The 19,337-nt window shown below is 37.9% G+C and overlaps 1 protein-coding gene across 1 annotated transcript in view; it reads left to right on the top strand.

Annotated features, from left to right (window-relative positions):
- Positions 1 to 19,337, top strand: part of ZNF804A (zinc finger protein 804A) — a 158,379-nt gene that overhangs the window by 107,848 nt on the left and 31,194 nt on the right. The window contains exon 2 of the mRNA XM_064452050.1: positions 9,567 to 9,710. Coding sequence (XP_064308120.1) covers positions 9,567 to 9,710 — 144 coding nt within the window. The remainder of the gene's footprint in view (positions 1 to 9,566; positions 9,711 to 19,337) is intronic.

Genomic DNA, 19,337 nt, shown 5'->3' with positions numbered 1-19,337 from the left:
CTGATGCTGTTTTAAGAGTCTCCTTGGAAATGTCATTGGTGGTAATGGCCAGGCATTTTTAGGTATTTTCCATCAGCTCATGTACAGATGCTGAACGTAAGACATTTGAGTTCGGCTATCTTCGTTGCAGGGCTGGCTGTTATTTAACACTTGCCTGGCTAGGAAGACAGCAAAGAGATCAATAAAAATGCTTTCTCATGCCTTTTCTATATCTGACACTCAAAACTTCAGAAGCATTTGCCCAACAGTGTATCTTGACACATGGCTGTACCTTGTACAGTCCTTGGTTTTCTCCTCATTTTCCAACACACGAGTGAAAAGTATCATATCAACCGACATCTTTTAATCTCCCCTTTGGCCAGGAGGTGGAGTTAGAATTGGGCTTTTATGCACTATGAGCCTTAAGTGGTGTTTTTATTATGTTTCCACTATTTTTCCCTTTTATTGAAATTGCTGAGTATCAGCTCTCCAGCTTTATGGCCTAAAGTCTTCAGAACTTAAGTATTATCATTCACATAAAGTGGCTATTCTCATGAGTTCCATCTATTCAAATAACTTTTTGTATAAGTGAGAGTCATAGCAATGATAAATGCCCCATCTGCCATTTGTTTCTTCCACAAATAAAAGTCAGAAAACCTCATTAAATGTCATTGGAAGGAAGATATTTGCCATGGGTTGTTGCTTACTGTATTTAGTACGTAGACTGCTGCTTCAGCAGCAGCTACACTTAACCAAGCTCCTTCTTTATTTTTTTTAAACCCAGGGTCATTCAGAAGTTTGCAACATTTTTTATTATCTTTTCAGGGAGAATGAAGACCAGGCCGATCTCATCTCAAATATGCTGGGTTTAAGATGGTTTCAGACTGCAGTAAGGTCATTCATAATTTAGCAGGCATAGATCCACCAAGGTATATCAGACCTCCTGCAGGGCTTTTCTCATACTTTGGCAGTTTACAGAACAATCTCAGAAATGAAAGAACAAGACCTTCAAAACCAGCCTACACGTTTGCAAAGCACTTTTCTTACAGCCTCATTTCTCTTTGTCTAGGTAATGTTACTGTCTTTCACTTAGACTGAGCATCTTGACCACACTCAGTTACTGCTTGTGAAGAACATTTTGAATCAACCCAAAATTAGAAGGAATTTTTAGAAGGATTTTTATCAAGGATTTTTCTCTGTGGCAAATTTAAACTTAATTCCATTTCGCATTAGCACAAACATCTTCTGTGGGCTTGTGAGTAGAAAGATTTGTTTGCATTATTTAAAGATACCAAAAGAAATTATGTTGGTTTAGGGTTTTTTTAACTTTTTTTTGTGTGTTCAGATGAAGTCTTTTTCTGACTGTGGCAGAACTGAGGAATAATTTTAGGAAAATATATATATTTACTGTGTCATATTGCATCATAATGCATTCCTAGTGGGTTTGGCGGTTTGTTGTGGTGGTGGTGGTTGTTTTTTTAACTAAAATTAAAAGTACATTAGTCCAGCCCTACAGGATGTTTTCCATTTAATAACCAAACGTATGCACAGGAGATACTTCTTTCCAGTGGGATAAGCTGATACAGACTATAAGCTATATATCATAACAGACCGTCCTTCTGGTTTGCATCTCTAACTGTTTCCTGTCTGCATCCAGGACTCATTGGGCAGGCACAAAAACCTGCCTAGGAGTATTTCAGGCCTGGCCCAGTTCTAAGGTAACCTTTTTGCAATGGCTGGATATTTAAGTGCTCATGGCATATACCTTCAAAGCACATAATGTAAGGCTAGTCATGATGGGTTCCTGAAGCTATAAAAAGATAGTAAATTTGCATTAAAAGGTTTAATGGTCTGGAAAGCAGTAGTAAAATGGAATCAATAAAAGGGTCTGTAAAGAAAAATCACTGAGCCTGTTGGGGGATTTCCAGGAGCACTTACTTCCATAGGCACCATGCGCAGTTCAGCAGCACTCTGCTCCTAACACACACATTGGTTGTGAAAACATAGTGGGCCTACTGAATTTAAAATACGGTTTGAAATTTCCTCAGTAGGACAAATATAATGCTCATGATTTTGAGACACTGATTTATATTTAAATATCAAAGTTTTAGATTTGTTTGAAAGTAGGGTTGATTACAATTTTAACCAGTCATGAAGAAGTTGGGTTCTTGGGAAGCACAAAATGGGACAGAAACATCTTTATTTCAAATAAAAGATTTTTGTATTGCCTTTTGATTTCCTTAAAAAAAAATAATTTATAAATACAAGCAGAAGCAGAAAAGAGAAAATATGGGAAAAAATAGTGTTTTGAAAACTTAGCCCCGCCCCCCCCCCCCCCCCCCCCCCAATCACTGTAGAGGATCAGGATAAAAATCTTGCAGAAAAAAAATTTATTACAGTCAAGCACAGTAGCCAAAGCTAGGAAAACTAAACTCAGTAATCACCAAGAACTCTCATCCTGAAAATATTGGTATGCAAATTTTCATGTGTAAGTTGTCCCATAGATCAATCACATGCTCAAAATTAAATATGTTAAATAAGATGGGGTCTACTTTTCTGTTTCCCCAATGCCCCAGGCAACTTCACTGGCAATTTTTACTAGACCACAAACTAACTTCATCAACAAATTAAAGCTTGAAATGCTCTAGGGCAACTTTTAAAATACAAATTAATAGCAGCCTGTCAATTGGCAGTCAGTTAACTTGAGGTGAAATAAATAAACAACTGCCCTTGCCCTGTTCTTTGCCCTTCCTCGGGTCTTGAAACTCCTGATGCAAGACATGGTCATACCCCCTGCAGATTGAGGGCTGCCGGGCATGAACACTGACATTTGTTGCAGTGCTTGGTTTTCGTGCTCAAAAGGGTTTTTTCAGTCCATCTCCGGAGCTGCAAGTTCTGCAGGGTTAACAGGCACTTCATTTAGTTTAGTGTGTCACTGGAAGGATCAAATAGAAAAACTTGATTTTCCCCAGGAGTCTAATTACATTAGACACTTACCTGTCAATGAAATTACATTAAGTAGCTATGAAAATCTTTAGATATCTACATGTCTGCTATAGGGAAATTAAACGCCAAAGATCAATGCCAGGATGTTTTTAAATCAAAATCCTGCTCTAATTAAAGTGTGTGACTGGACTATTTAATGTGGAGGAGCAAAGGAGATTAATACCAGGTTCCCTTCTTCCCTTGCTAATCATTAAACAGTGATGAACATTCAGTGAAGAAGATATTATCTACAGTTAAACCTTCTTTCTTTTCTAGCAAAGCCTTCTTGAGTTCCACCTTATATGGACTTCAAAAGATTAGTGGTAGAGATGGCAGAGATAAATTTTCTTCCATTATAACTAGACCCGTGCTTTCTCATAAGCACTGGTGAAAAGTTCTTTCTTAATACAAGTATCCAAGCAAAGATCTGTGGCCAGCACTCTCACCTTGTAAGTGCATGCTCTGCCTGGAAGTAGGTTTAAAGCACTGGAATAAATAAATAGTTCTACAGATCTATGCACAACAGATAGTTTTAATGGCAAAAAAACCCAATCAAGTGATTTTTATGAGTCCCAGTTAAAAGTAATTATACAGTGTAAGTGCTTTAAGTAAGTTAATGAGACAGACAAATCTGATAACAAATTGCTGTCTCATCATAAGCATCCTTTCAAGTTAATTCAATCCTAACATTGCAGGACACTGTTCTGCATTGCTTTGCTCTCCACTGAGTCCAGCTCTGTCCCTGTTCACATCCATCTCACTCTATTTAGTGCAGGGGGTGTGGAATTCAGCTGTTTGCATTAGTAGGTATATGGTTAACAAATCTGGTGTTTCAAAAAATATGAAGATGGCATTAGGAAACAAACTACTAATTAGAATAAATTTTACTATTTCCTTCTAATTTCACTGTTTTATTTATCTTAATGCTAGAATGTTTATCTAAATGTGAAATACTGTCCGTGTGTTTATTAGGAAGTTGAGAAACAAGTTTTATAATTATTTACATCTTCAACAGCATTTTAAAGAACACATAGCATAATACTGCTTAGCTCTCTTGCATGTATTATTTTGGTTGGAACTGGTTGTCTGCAGGTAATCTTGAAGAGAAGGTAAAGGTAGGGTGGGGTTTTTTTGAGCCTCTGAGGTTCCATTAACATAGGAGTCTTCAGGACACCGTTTTTAACTTGGCCCATCCTCATCTAGTGCAGTGAAACAGTGGGATCGTTGCTGGTGGAAACTCCTTTGCCTGAAAGGAGAATGTCAGGAGGGAGCAAGAAACCAAGGAAGTAGCGTTGGATGTTCTTGGCCTTGTGAGTTTTAGGCCTCTTTCCCATCTCACAGCTAATGGGAAAGTTTCAGGTAAGGTAATGAAAAAAGATCTGACAATATTCTTGGTATTTATTTTCCCAGCCAGTCTCCTTGTGAACTTGGTATGAAACTGAAACTCGCTATCACTGCTTGGAAATTTATTTGTTAGGATCAATGAATAATTTGATCGATGCATCTAATTGCCTTTTGCTTTGGTCTCACCGCCTTGATAAGGACAGGAACCTTATAAATAATTAGATTGGGACTAGACTGCATTAATATTATTAATGTATTCTATTTTTTATTTATTCCTTCAAGTGCATCAGTAGATGATGTACAGACTGCTTATATGAGAAAAAAGTAATACGCGAAGATACTATAAAAAATTATGTGTACCAAGATTGATAGCTGAGGAGAGGTTAGTAAATTGTACATTTTATTCAGCAAAACCTGCTTCTTCGTAGTGTCTTTATAATACCTAGTAAATATACCAGAAATTAAGGAATCAATTGTTAATTGTGTGCACGGGTCTTGCAGTTAATGGACTATAGAGAAGTGTGCTCTTAAGCTATGGCTGATTTTTCTGTTGGGTTTGGGGTTTTTTTTGTTGGGGTTTTTTTGGGAAAAGGATATTTTTAGGCAGATTCTTTCATATAAATACAGATAATATATATAATAGTTTTGCCAAATCAAGAGTATTAGCTCATTTTTGACAATGTTTAAAATACAATTTTGCTTTTTTTTTTTTTTTAGTTATTGGGACAGAAAAAAATGCTTTAAATATTTTTTATGAAACAAGGTTATACTGGAAGAGCTGTCAGGTCTAATGTAGTATAATCCTCTCTGGGATGATTATACCAGTAAATTATCCTGAAGAAGGGGTTTATTTCTATAATACATTTTACTTTGCAGTGACTGCAGGCTTGACCCTTTTAAGTCTACAGTAAATGCAGAATAGCTTACTGCGATAAAAGGAGCTCACATTTATTGTAAAGTAAGAATATTCACACTGGCAATCACCATGGAGTAGATGACGTATTATAATTTCACACTTTTTTTTTTTCTAGCTGACCTTTCAGCAGGCAGAAGTACGAGCCTGAAGTGCACTCTATAAAAATATCCACTAAATTGAGGCATCCATTCACCTCTCCAAAGTTATCTATGTAAAGGGTTTAGTGTTTCTGTAGCTTTCCTTCTTTTTCTCTCATATAATGGAAGCAGAAAGTCCAGTCTAGGTAGTTACAGGTAGCCCCTCTGTGGATGGAGCCTGCTCTTAATCCCATTTATCAGACAGTTGCAGTAGCATTTGCCAAGGCTGAAGGCTTTGGAGGATGGAGAAGATGGATTTAGAGAAATAAAGCCAGCTGATAGATGTGATCACTTATTAGAGATCTTTCATACAAATTATGAAAAATAGCTACAGTGAATTATAGCTGTAGGCTTTCAGATAATAAGCCTTTCAGGAAAAAAAAAAAAGAAACTAAGTGACACTCATTTCTGAGTTTCATTACCAAGCTGAATCATAATTCAAAGTTCTTTTAAAACTTCCAGGATGGTTTGCAAATCTTGATGAAATTGAGACTAAGCTTGATCATATTTAACCATTTTAAGTTAGGTTTTTGGCTGCTGCTTTTCTCCATGAATATTCCTCTCCATTGAGTTTCCAGGGAATTTCTGTCTGCAATCCATTGCCCAGTTCTGTCAAGGTCCATGGACTGTGGTTTTTTACTGTCAGTTTTTGGGCAGTTATCCCTCATCAAAATTGATAGAGCTAGCGTAAAGCCTTCTCTTCCAAGGTAGTACTCCATGTAAAATCAATAGAAATAGCCTATCAGGCAGAGAACTACCAGCCTGTATTCTCCTGTTTCCATTCCCTGTTCATCCTTGAAATCAGATTTTCCTCAGCTCCCGATGCCAACCAGCAACAGGAACTTATCCTCAATCCTGACACAGCCTGGGGGATCCCACAGCCTCAGGAAATCTCCTGTACACCTCTCCATTAAGGGGGGTTTTGTGCATACATGTGCAATACTATAAGCTAAAGTCTCGGAGAGGACTAACAAAGATGTTTGGATCGGTGATTCAATATCTTTTCCCACCAGATTACAGTAAAAATGATAAGTCTCATCTGGTAGTTTTAGGGGCTAGCATGAAGAAGCTACCTTCCTTTGTGTTTCATGATTGTTTGACATGCAACACAACACAAAATTTTGTAAAAATAAATACTTCTGCTACTATTGCTTTACAAATTTTTGCTGTGAATATATTCCTGTTGGAGATAGATGCTTCACTGGCCAAAATTAATAGTTAATGCTATTGCCAATGCTTAGATCCCAAAGCCAGTACCTCAGCTATGAGGTTTGTTAATGGCCATTGCTGCCACTGAAGAAACGTGATGTTTCTGAAGTCAGGTGAAGTTCAGTAGTGCACAATTGTGATTTTAAAAAATTCATATGTTAAGACTTACTATGAAAAAGAATAGGGTAGAAAAGAGAACTTTAATATAGTACTCCAGGGTACCATGGTATATCGTGTTATGTTTTGGAGGCTGTGAAAAGAACAAGCAGAGGCGATGAGTGGCCTTGATATAAGGAACGCTTGAATAAACTAGAATACATCATTCAGAGAGTATATACGTGAGAGACAGTGTGGTAGTGGGTGTATATAATTATGAATGACCCAGTCAAAGGGAATAAAAAATGGGTGTTTATGACCTTTTCCAGTATGCAACAACTGAAACTAGCAGAATGCATCTGCAAAGCAAGGGGAATGACCCTTAGTTGAGAGTCACTTTCCTTAGTTGCACAGAATAAAATCTTACACAAGTTCAAAAGGTTGACTTGATCCAATACAGCCATTCATATGTTCCTAAGGTCAAATACTTCTGGTTCTTGTAGTTTGAAAGTCCTGGTTTTCCCCTCCCCCAGGCATGATCGAACTCCATTATCATATTCCATCTCTTATTTTCGTCTAATTTAGATGATGTGATGGCATTCTTTACTTGCCTCTGAAACTGTGGTGTAATATTGTAATGTAACATTAACCCTACCCCAAAATAACCCTTGCTGAAGGAGTTTGGTAGTAGAAACCCCAAGATCATTATGAGATTTTATTACTTGGCAGTAAAGTTAATTATATATTGTTATATGGGGTTATAATAATATTGTAAGTATATATATAACCCCACACAATAATATTATGTACTTCCAATTTATGGGGTCATAACCCTGTAAATTCGTGGGGTTCCAGTGTCTCTGCTCCATTAGGATGCATTGGCATGTCAAATGTAATTGCATTCAGGTTAGATTCTGCTATTTAATAAGTATATTGTTTCAAAAAAGGTGCTTTATGTCAGGAGGAGCACCAATTAAGTTACATAATTTTATTCAAGGTATTATGCTACTTGAGTAAGTCTTGCAAATTTTTGCTTGAGAGTTGATCATTAACAAGGTGTGAGATCTTTGTATCATGAAAAATCATTATTCAGTTCACAGTTCTTGTCTTCGAATCCATCACATTCACTCTTGTCCTTCACAGATGTCATATATAATATTTCAGACTTCTGATAATTCCCCTAAATCCAGAATTCTTTCTTGAGTTTTAAAAAAGCAAAATTAGATAGCATCACTTTGTAGATGAGGAGAATTACTGTGAGAAGCGTTTCAAGGGAGTCTATCTCCTTAGGGTCTCTATATGCTGTGTCCACTGCTTTCCTAAATGTAGGCATTGTGGTAATAATTGAAGTGGTCCAAAACCTGTAGGATCTTACTAGTTCATACCAAGAACTAAGTGCAGAGATTCCAGGCTAGGTTTCCATAGAGCATAAATATATTCCAAAGTATAAAATACTGCTGTTTCTTGAATTAAAATGCTAACTCACGTTGGTTTTAAATGAAACAGATTTTATGAAACATAATTTTAGAAATGTGTTACAAATGTGTGAATTCCTCACATGTCAGCCAGTATTCAAAACACCACTCTGAAGTGACTTTTGCAATTCTTTTAATGGACAAAATTTTGATGAGAGAGTACTTCAGTTTGGATATGAATGAACCGTGTTTGCTAGCAGTCCAATCATGTGGAATTATGTTTAAAGTACTATTTTAAATAAGTACTTTGTGGTTATAATTCTAATTGTGTGACTATTATTCCTCTCTTTTTTTAATGAATGTCATTGTTATGAACATATTATAATCTGATAAACACAAATTTTCCATTTTAAACTCCCCAAAATATATTGCAAGTATATGATCCCTAAGCTGTGAAAACTGCTAGCAAATAGGGAATTTTTTCCACCAAATTAACTCAGTTTTGGTGTTCTGATTACAAGATCATCTTTTATCTTCATCTAACTGAACAAGGAAAAAGATAGGAACAAGGGGAATTTAGGGTCAGTTCCAAAGAGCTCACAGCGATGAAATTTTATGAAACAAATCAAAAGGGTGTATTTTCTTAAGCAATATTTGCTGCATTTGGGATTTCAGGGTGTGATTCTATCCCAGACTGACTTGTCAAAAGCAGGAGTCGTTGCACTGAAGTTACACATGTCCAGTGTTTAACTGGTATTAAACTAATTTGAGATGACAGACCATTTCCATGCTCTTTCAGAACAGGCCATGTTATCATCAGTGTATTTAGGAAAGTAATAAATATTACTTCGTTATAATTTGCTCATAAATGATAGGCAAGGTTGTTTGTAATGCTTTTGCTAATGTATGGTAAACGGAGATGTGTGTCTGTCCTTCTAATATTGTATGACAAATAACAAAGCTATGGAAGATACTCATTACATCTCAGCTAAGAAAGCGTTCCCCATGTTTTCACGTGTGCACGCATTCAGGAAGAACCCAGTAGGGTTTCTTTGTTTTCTTTAAAGTAAGCGTACTTTCTTATAAAAGCCTGATAACTAAATTACTGCATTTTTATCTTCATGCTTATTCTGTTTGGGTGTATTACCTAGCAGATCTTTGGAGCAGTGAGTCTTGGATCGAAATTAACTTGGAATTAATCTTCAGCATTGTAAATATTTGTATTTAGACACAACCTGGGGAAATCCTTCTGGCCTCTGACAGAGCCCCTAAGGGGAGCTGGCAACTGTATAGCAAATTGAAGTGTGCAAATCATCAGCCTCACAGCAGATACAATAAATATGTGCAGTGTAACACAGCAAATATGTGAAAGCTTTTGGTTATGGAGGTGTGTAAATGTTTACAAATATGATTAACTGCAGAGCACAAAATCCGTTTGCAGCATCAAAGGCAAAACTAAAATTACTTTTTCCCACCCCCCTCCAGGATTATGCTGAAAAGAAAAACACGATAGCAAAAGCTCTGGAAGATCTTAAAGCCAACTTCTACTGTGAACTCTGTGACAAGCAGTACTATAAACACCAGGAGTTTGACAATCACATTAACTCTTACGATCATGCTCACAAACAGGTAAGAGGAATCTGCTCGCTACTTCAACTTAGTTTCAGGTAGAATATTGGAATAAGATGTCCTTCAGGTGGGCTTGGAAATCACACTTGTCAGTTGTGCCCAAATTTTGGGAGGCAAAATACACTGTTTTCTTAGAAACAAATCTTTACATGAGATTTTACAGTCAAAAATTCTGATATGGAAAGACAGGAAAATGTGAACAGTTTAGGTTGTAAAGAGGAACAGGGAATCATGAAAAATGAAAATGTACAATTTCCTTGTTATCAGCTTAACTTTTCACAAAAATAAATGCTGTGGCGTACCAAAGAGATTACTGGGAAGTATTTGTTACAACATATGTGGATAGGAAACTTGACGTACTCTTTGTTAAACTTTCTTTTTACACAGCTATGGTTCTGAAATGGGCTATAAGTTGCTGGGCTTGGCCTCATTATAGCTTTGAAAGACTCAGCTCTGAACATAAAAAAAGAGCCATGGTAATGAAAATTTACTGGCTCAGTTTACAATAAGCTATGTGTAAGCTGTAAAACATTGGTATTTTAATTTTTACCATTACATTTTATCACTGCACCTCCAAGTTGTGCATCCTACTTTGGTAACATAAGAGCAGTGCTTCCACATAACAAGCAAGGCAACACATCCCAGGGCAACGGCCTGGTCTCTGGAGGGGCCAGGGCTATGTAATTCAGAGGAAAATGCAATGCATCTCACAGAATCACAGGTTGGAAGGGACCTCAGGGATCATCTAATCCAACCTTACCGGGAAGAGCACAGCCTAGACAAGATGGCCCAGCACCCTGTCCAGACGACTCTTAAAGGTGTCCAACGTGGCCGAGTCAACCACTTCCCTGGGGAGATTATTCCAATGGGTGACTGTCCTCACTGTGAAAAATTTCCCACTTGTGTCCAATCGGAATCTCCCCAAGAGCAACTTGTGTCCATTCCCCCTTGTCCTCCCCATGTGACTCCGTGTAAAAAGGGAGTCTCCGTCTTCGACTCCACTGAAGAGATATGTAATGGTAATGTAAATATATACAGTAACCATGCAGGAAGTTTCTGCTTAGTCCACTTAGCTCGTAATTACTCTGTATCTCTTTTTTTTTTTTTTTTTTGATCTGGTGAAATCATATGGTTGTGGATCTGGATTGCTTGCTTTTCATTCTAATTGAATCTCCCCTTGTCCTGTAGTTCTGCTCAGGGTGAATGTAGATTAATTGCTATATGTGTTTTATACCTGTATTATGTATGCCAATGATTTGTTTTTGTTTCCTTCAGCACTTCTCCCTGAAACACTTCCCTCTCTTTCTCACTGGTATTTTTATTGAGTGCATAATTTATGCTGTCAGCTTTACATTTTGTGAATGTAAGATTTAGTTTTGAGAACTACAGAGATGTGTAACTCAGCAGCAATAGAAAGCTATGAGAAACTGGAGGGAAAGATATATTAGATAAGAAATTAGCAGGCAGCTTCATTGCATCCTACAGATATTTATTATGAGTTGTGAATGTTTTTAGTTAAAATACAGCTGGAACTCTTTCTTCAGGTGTTATGTCACACAGCAGCATCTCATTGATGGAAGGCAGGAAAAAAGAAGTGATGGACAGTCTTCCCCACTTGAACTCTTAGGATTATTTTTTTTCAAGTACTCTGAATCACCTTTACATAGTAAGACATGAAGGCTGCGGTGTTCCTTCCTCTATTAGATACTGGTGAAAAATTTATTTTAAACCTGAGGTCAGGTGTGAGACTGAACCAGGGACTTGTTCCCAGTGGTTGACGTATACCTATTCTTCTTTTCTCATGGATTTAGGCAGGAAATCTAGGCACTGCACCAGCATTTAATGGAGCGCAGTAGATCCTACCTCTTCATCTTTTGTGTAGGGGGCCTGTGTGTTGGTGTTTGCATGTGGCTTTGTGTATATTCAGTGAAACATGGAAACCTATCCTCTTCCTCTGTGAGAGGTCCACAACTCTAATCTCCCTGGTGGGAAATGAGACAAAAATTTATAGTTTTCTAGTGGAAAAAATTGTATGGCTGCTTGTTTGGATAAAGTGATAATTTTCTGTAATATTGCTGGCAAATAAGACTATTGATTGCTGGGATCAAAATGTTAAGTCAAGTTTAACTCTTCTGGAGTGTTTTTTGTGGTGGCTTCTATTATTCTTATCAAGATAAGCCATTCCTCTTCCCATATTTTGGGTGAAAAAGGGAGCAGGCAGTAAAGGCTGCAGTGCAGGCTCACTCAGATTTGCTGAATTTTCTAGGAACTTCATAGCACGTGCTTTTTTTTGAGTAAGCTACTTTTGCTAAGTGTGCTAGAGCCATTTGCAGGTGCTACTGTTGAATGCTCTGATTTTGTTTTGAAACTTCCTACCTCATTGGCAAAAGTTTCCCAGTAGTTCAGTAGGGGTGAGAGGAACAGATATTCTGTATTTGGATTTTGTTTCATATGTTTCACTGACTTTCTCCCTTTGATCACACCTTTCTGTTAATAAGGGACAGGTAAGGGGAAGCACTTACTAGAAAAAGTTTCCCATGATCCGAGAATAGCTGTAAGCAAATGCACCCAGTTAAGTTTCACTGATCCTGGCACCTGACAGTGGTTTCTAGATGATCAAGTGGTTGAAAGCTCTGCCTAAACCTGAGTTCATCCCAGCGGTTCTGAAAAGCCATATTTAATCCTGATTGAGCCCTCTGTTATCACACTATCTAAGCCATGGGATGGTTTATCAGAGAAAATGTTCATAACAGCTCCTGTACCTCAATTTTATTGTAGGAGATTTTCTGTACATCCACTCGAAGCTTGCTAGCACAGAAAATTTACAGGACTTAAAAGAGAAGATTTTATAATTATGTGGTTTTCCTCCATTGGATGGGGGACCCTGTAGCGTCAGGGGTTGGTTGTGATTTGATTTATTGTGTCTTATAGCTTCTGAATGTACCTCTTTGAGATAGCATGAGGTCCTTCTCACTGGTCAAGAAAGAAAGGATAGGAATAGGGGGCAAAACTAATTTTATTTCCTAGGACCTGAAGGAGTTCAGACCAGTATCTCAAGATCTCCACTGCCTCTGTTAGTGTTTTCTTGTTCTTAGCCTTGAAAATATGGTTTGGAGAGCAATATCTGTAGCCTTTATGAAATACTCCTGGAAAAGCAACTTGCAAGCAGTCAGTGGTAATGGAGAAATATGAACTCTCTTGTTTGCTTTGAAAGCCTAGACAAAAAACAAAAAGTAAAAAAGCCCAAAATGTAATGCAGGTGTCTTTAAAAACAAAAATCTTCTGGGCTTAATACAAAGAGAAATGTAACTAAGGCAGAACTGGTATTATTTAATATAGTAATGAGAGAATTGCTATTTGATGACGGTGGTCTAAAATCACAGAGTGCAGCTTTTGAGACCCATTTCAGGAGTTTAAGCACCTCTGTATGATTTTATGCAGCATTTCTTAAGTATGTGGAAGTGCACGAGAAGCTCTCTGAAGTGCTGTATTCACACAGGGTGAAAAAAATCCTGCCTGTGTTCCTTGAAATGCTGCGGTTTTGATAAATGTGGCTGAGCATTAAGTGTAAGCCTCTGAACGACCTTCGTCTTGTAGCCGTTCAGCGTTGGTGAGTTGTTTTGTCTTGTCAGTAAAGAAGGCTGAATCACACAGCTAGGTCCCCTACATCAGTCATTCCTCAAGAGACTTCTGTTGCTACAAGAATGAAGTGGTTTTATTCCTGTATTTTAAAGTCTTAGTCTCCGTCCCAAAACTTCTGATTAATCACCTAATATCACAGCAGTGCACCCGATCTTGGTGCACTCTCCCGGGAGTGCTCTTCCAAATAGCAAACAACAACAACAACAACAACAAAAGCTGTGATGAAAAATAAATTTAGTAGCCCTAACGTATATGCATCTAGATATGCAAATACAATCAAGTAAGTAAATTATAAGTAGGATTTTTTCCCCACAGAATCAGAAGTCATTTCTCAAATTGTGTCTCCCTGGGTCAAAATGATCTCCCTGCTCTAAAAATTTATTTTATATTGTATGGAAGTACTAAAACTCAAATTATGCACGAAGACTAAATTAGTAGGTGTCTTTTTTTCCCTCTTACAGGCAGATTTCTCCTGTCTACATTTTTCCTCTCTACATGCTTTTCTTCTTTGCAGATTTGTTAGGAGATCAGTGCCAAATAGGTTAGAGAATATCAATCTGTAGCCAATCAGAAGTCCAAACGTTGAACATCTTTATGTGTTTGAATAAATACTTAATGGCATATGGGTGAAGAAAACAATTCAGAAGTGGAAGGGTGTGGTTAGGCATAACAATAATGACAAACCCATAATTTTACTAAAGGAATACCTCCTATGAGGTATGAAGCATATAAGGTATAAAAGCAGTATAGCACATTTGGGGATGCCAGTATTCTCAGCAAAGATAATTGGATGTTATCAGTTGTTTGACTCTGCAATTTAAAAACAAAGCGACAAATCCTTACAGTCATCATTACAGCTCTTTTTAAAAAAAATCTCGTTATAGAGTTATTCCCTCTTAAAAAAAGAAAAGATCCCACCTCTTCTACTTCGTTGGTGGCTGCAGAGGGTGCACTGGGGTGCATCTGCTGGTCACAAGTAAGTCAGCTTGGAGTGCTGTGGTGCATCTGCTCACAGGCCGTCTGCAGCTTCTGGCATAGCCAAAGAGTTTATATCTTTTTGAAGGGAAATGTGGCACATGCTCAGAGAATTGCAAAGTGAAAGAAATGAACTATTTACTGGGAGCGAACAGTATTTTTTGTTGGTTTTTTCAGACTTGATTTTTGCAGGTTGGGTCCCACTGGAGCTATTTGAATCAGACTAAGACAGGCAACACGTTGTATACCATCCTGGAAATATAGAAATAAAGATTCTCTAAAAAACCTGTCATCTTCTAGAGCAGTATGTCAATAAAGAGCTTTACGGTAGTACAGAATAAAACCTTAAAAGTTTCAAAAATGTTCTGAAGATTTGCTTCAAAAGCAAAATGAATGTAATAAGTAGTGGGTCAGAGTTTTGGGAATGTCCACCACTAAGGGATTTCATAAAATAAGAATATTAAAACTTCCGATTCTCAAGTTTTAAGTGTAGCCCTTCGTGTGGATAAGCTGGAATTGGTTACTTGATAAAGTAACGGTGAAGGGGATCACAAGGAGCAAGGCAGAGCAAGACAGCACTGATTTCATGACATGTGTTAGCTTTGCCACGCTCTGCTTGATGAGGTGTGCCTGAGAGGGGAGCCCAGAGGCAGAGCCCAAGGCCAGCTGCTCTCACCGGGGTCCTGTCCTCTCCCACCTGTCAGCAGCCCTGCTATAGCTCCATGCTGCCTGACATCACATTCCATTTTGCTGGACCGTGCTGTGCACTGAGCCCAGCCAGGAGGGATGTTTAAGATGACAAAATAGACAAGAAGGCCATGGTGAGAATTTATGGCTGTGAAAATCCCTGAGAGAGATAAAATAAATCACTTCTTCAAGAACCACCTAGGCTGGCCTTGGATCAGAAAAATGCCCATATGGATGTCTCGGTGCCAAGCCCACGATTTCTTGTGTGACAAGGGTATCTTTGTGCAGGGAGAGTGGGGATGGGCAGCAGGAAGGCAGTTGCAGTGCCAGCCGCTTCATGCCCTGCTGGGGAAAGCGTGACCCTGGTGGGTGGACCTTGGGTGGTCCCAAGTGGTGCCGTTGGGTGGACCTTGGGGGAACTGGGGTGGGAAGCACTTGCAACTTCGTTTTTTCCATTCCGTGCTAGTGAAAATAATTATTTCAATACATTTCAGTGTGCTTTCTCTTCTTTGTAGCTAAGTGACTTATCACTTTTGAGATCAGATAGGATTCTGGCAGCTGACTTTTCTGGAATGGAGAAATTTTATATTGCTTCCTGTCAGCTTGTTTCTCATGTTAGAAGAGAGCAACATCTTGGTGTGTCCTTACGGGCAGGTAGGCTAAAGTTTCCGAATGTTAAGCAAGCATAGATGAGGATTTAAGCATTTTCGTTTGAATCAATCTTGTGTAGCTCTTTCTTACTGTTATTGCTTTCCCAGAATGTAACTTGGCATCTCTACCTATATTTTTTTTTCTCAGGAAAAGAGAGTAATCTTTGTAGCCTTTTTAAATATTAAGGGGATGCAAACAAATGTTCAGCTGCGTGTTAATATACATATGCATACTTGTAATGCACAGACAACCACAAAATTACCTCCTCCTTTTCTAAACACAGGCTGCTCTAATTTTTTTCCATTTTTTCCATGAATATTGCATTATTTAATGGTCTTTTGTGATTGGATTGGGGTTTGTTTGTATTTTAGTAAAAAGCTTCCTTTTAAGTTTTAAGCCTTTATACTGACAGTAATACTAATAAGAGTCATCACCGGACCTATTAATTATAGCTCAGCACTGCTGGTAACATAGGAACAGAGTATTGCAATAGACACTGTGCTTTCTTTCTCAGCTCCTTTAAAAGAAAAGCAAAAAACCCCAAGAAACCCCACCAACAAACCTGCTCCTGTTACTCTGAAGAGAAGGGCAAAACTGCCGACATAACAGGACCTCACTGGGCAACGAAGGAGGAGGGAAACAGAAAGGAGGGTCTCTGCTCCTTTGCAATGTAAGGATGTGCCCAGAGCAAATGCTGGAGAGAAATGTCAGATGAGGAGCCTGTTTCTGGATGGTAGGCTGCCAAGAGTGCTGCTTCTGGGGTCGCCCCTGGGTAGGTGGTTTGGGGTAGGCTTTGGTGTAGACAGAATGAAGTGCAGGGAGATAATTAGCAGGAACTGGAAGGCTTCAGGAAAAGGGGAAATATAGTCCCATTGCATTAGGGCATAAAAACACTTGGAAAGTGTTTTGCTGGTCTGTTAGTAATGTGTCTGCATTGGAAGGCTGCAAATAATAGTCCGTACTCGGCTTTACAGAATGCATTTTGAAATTAAATAGTTATGTTATTTATGAATATTTCAGTATATTAGGGAGAAACTTCACACACTGTTTCCGGAATGAAAGAAAAAAAAAAAATCTATTTTCCTTCCAGCTTTTGTTTTACCTATAAAATTTAATCCCAGAAATTGGTTTCTTGATTAGTGTCAGTGTAACAGAGTATTTAGGCACATTTTAGCTCAAAACTTTTACTGACAGGTTAGATGAGGATATTCTTGAGTAAAATAGTAATACTGCAAAATCCAATTTTGTTGCCAGCTAACATTCTGTTTCCTCATTACCTCACTGCGTTCCTGCTTTTGTAATTATAGCAGAAAAGATACTGCATAACGTTTTCTGTTTTTCATGTTTGGGAAATTATGTTCTGTAATAATGTTTGATTAACTAATTGACTTATTTGTTCTGAAGAGGTATTTTTAGAACAAACATAATTACGGTAGAGAAGTACCCTGTCTGTCCCACTAACATCCTGCGAACAGAATATTAACCCCATACGCTGACACTTCTGATTTCATGAGGAGCCTGTTCTTTACTACAGGAGTCGCCTTACCCAGCTGCAACCCTTCCTGAGTTTAGAAACTTGGTATTTATCCTCAGTTCTTTATTTTTTTTCTGTTTTGAATTATTGCAGCCTTGTCCTTTCTGTCCTTTTCAATATCCAGATCAGGCTGATAACCTGATAAATCAGTAATGTTATATTTAAAAAAAAAAATACGAATTTAATTCAGCCACCCGTTGCTCATTTATTATTATCTTCCAGCTCTAGACTGAACAAGTTACTTCAGTGGGGGAAAAAAAATACAGCCCCAGCACAAAAATGGAGGGAAGAACAAGGGACAAGAAGAACCATGGCTTACTCCATACAGCTCCCTGGCATGCATTTCTGTGTTGTGTGATTCACTCTTTTATTTAAAACTGTATTCATAATTTTCTGTTCAGCTTTGTCTTTTAAACTCAATTCATGAAACTTTCTACATGTAACTTAGCTGAACTTGAGGCTAATTTTAAACTTTGGTTTAATGTATTGGCATTTATCAGGTTTCTGCTATTTGGCCAACACTGTTGCAAAAGAAAATACTTTTTCCATTCAGCTCTAAGATAAGAATGGACATAATAATTAGGATTTGAAGATAGGAAATAATATAGTGTTCCAGTACACGATTCCTGAGGGGTCATGTGTATTGTAATGCATCTTTTTGCATACAGTGTTTTAATGGGGAGAAAGTATTAAAAACTTGCATTATACAAACCTGGAGATCAGATGATAGTTTACCTATCCCTCTCTTTATTGTGTTAGGCTATAGATCAGCTAAGCCATTATCTGGAAGAAAAATATTCTTTTTTATTTTCATTCATTCCTTAAGAGAACCAATCTCCCAAAGTTAATTTAAGCATTTATGGCTGCAAAGTTCAAACCAATTAACAGAATACCTTTTCTGCAATTTTCAGAAAGTCCAAATGCAGTTCCATGGCTGTCCTGAAAGTAATCAAGTAGAATATAGATTAACTGTAAGCAATGAATTATACAAAAAGCATTTTGTTACTCCATGGTTTTGAGCTGTCAGTAATCATGGAGAAAAAATGGTATTTACAATGAAGTTTTAAATTTTCTTAAATGAAGGAGAAACTGATATGTTGCTAGTAATATATTAAATTCTGGCCTTTCAAGGCGAATAATTTTTTTGTGACATTAACATGATCTAATTTGCTAAAACAAGTGGTGCATGTGAATGGTTAGTACTCCATGCCTGATGCTGCAAAAGCCACCTTACAGTTTTCTATTTGCTACCAAAACAAAAAGTTTCAGGATTTTTTTTTTTTTTCCCTTGGGAGCTCTGCTAGAATTATATTTTATGCCCTACAGCTTGTGCATGCTGGTTTACACGTAAGAGTTCATTGGGAAGAACTGTGCCACCTTTTCAGTACAATCCACAGTAAATCTTTGGGTAATTATCAGAGTCTCTGCTGATCCTTGCAAAATCAATCCTTCATTCATTTCAGAAAGAGCTCGTTCTTTTTTCAGCGGTGGTTCTGACCTGCTGACGAAACATAGCATTGCAGTCAGCACTGCCTTCTGTGAAGAGATGTGAGGAGGCAAACGAAGTATATGGAAGCTGGTTTCCCTCAAGTGATGATTCCTGCGCTGTGTGCAGTAGGACACCAGGACCTCGACAGAGCCAGGGGTTAACTTACAGTACATCTAAGGAAAAGCTGTATGACTTGAGCAGACGACTAGCGCTGTAGTCTCTTTAGGCAGACTAGTGCTACTCTAGAAATTATAATCAGTGTTGTTCCACATATTTTAATTGCAGTTCAGTAGCAGCTTATACAGAAATGTCTTCAAATTCCTACACGGCTCTAGGAGCATTCAGCAAAGTATAAAATATGAACTCGTGTTTTTCTTCCTTTTTCCACATGCAGTTGACACAGTCTTGGAACAGTTTAGCTGCAGAGCCTTTTCTGCGTCTGTGGTCAGCTTTTTGGGTTTTAGCTACAGCGGTTAGCTGGTTGGCTTTTGTTAAGGTTTGTTTTTTAATTAGTGCTACAAATACAGCTGTCCAGTAAAGGTCTGAGTGACCCCCTAATTTAAACTTTCCCTGCCCTCACACTGCAACTGAATGAAATAAGAAAGACTTAAATAAGGACTCTATGAGGATTTGTAGGGACAGATTAGGT

This window comes from Phalacrocorax carbo, chromosome 5, assembly GCF_963921805.1.
Source record: "Phalacrocorax carbo chromosome 5, bPhaCar2.1, whole genome shotgun sequence".
Lineage (NCBI taxonomy): Eukaryota > Metazoa > Chordata > Aves > Suliformes > Phalacrocoracidae > Phalacrocorax > Phalacrocorax carbo.
This window is presented reverse-complemented; position numbering and strand designations above follow the sequence as displayed.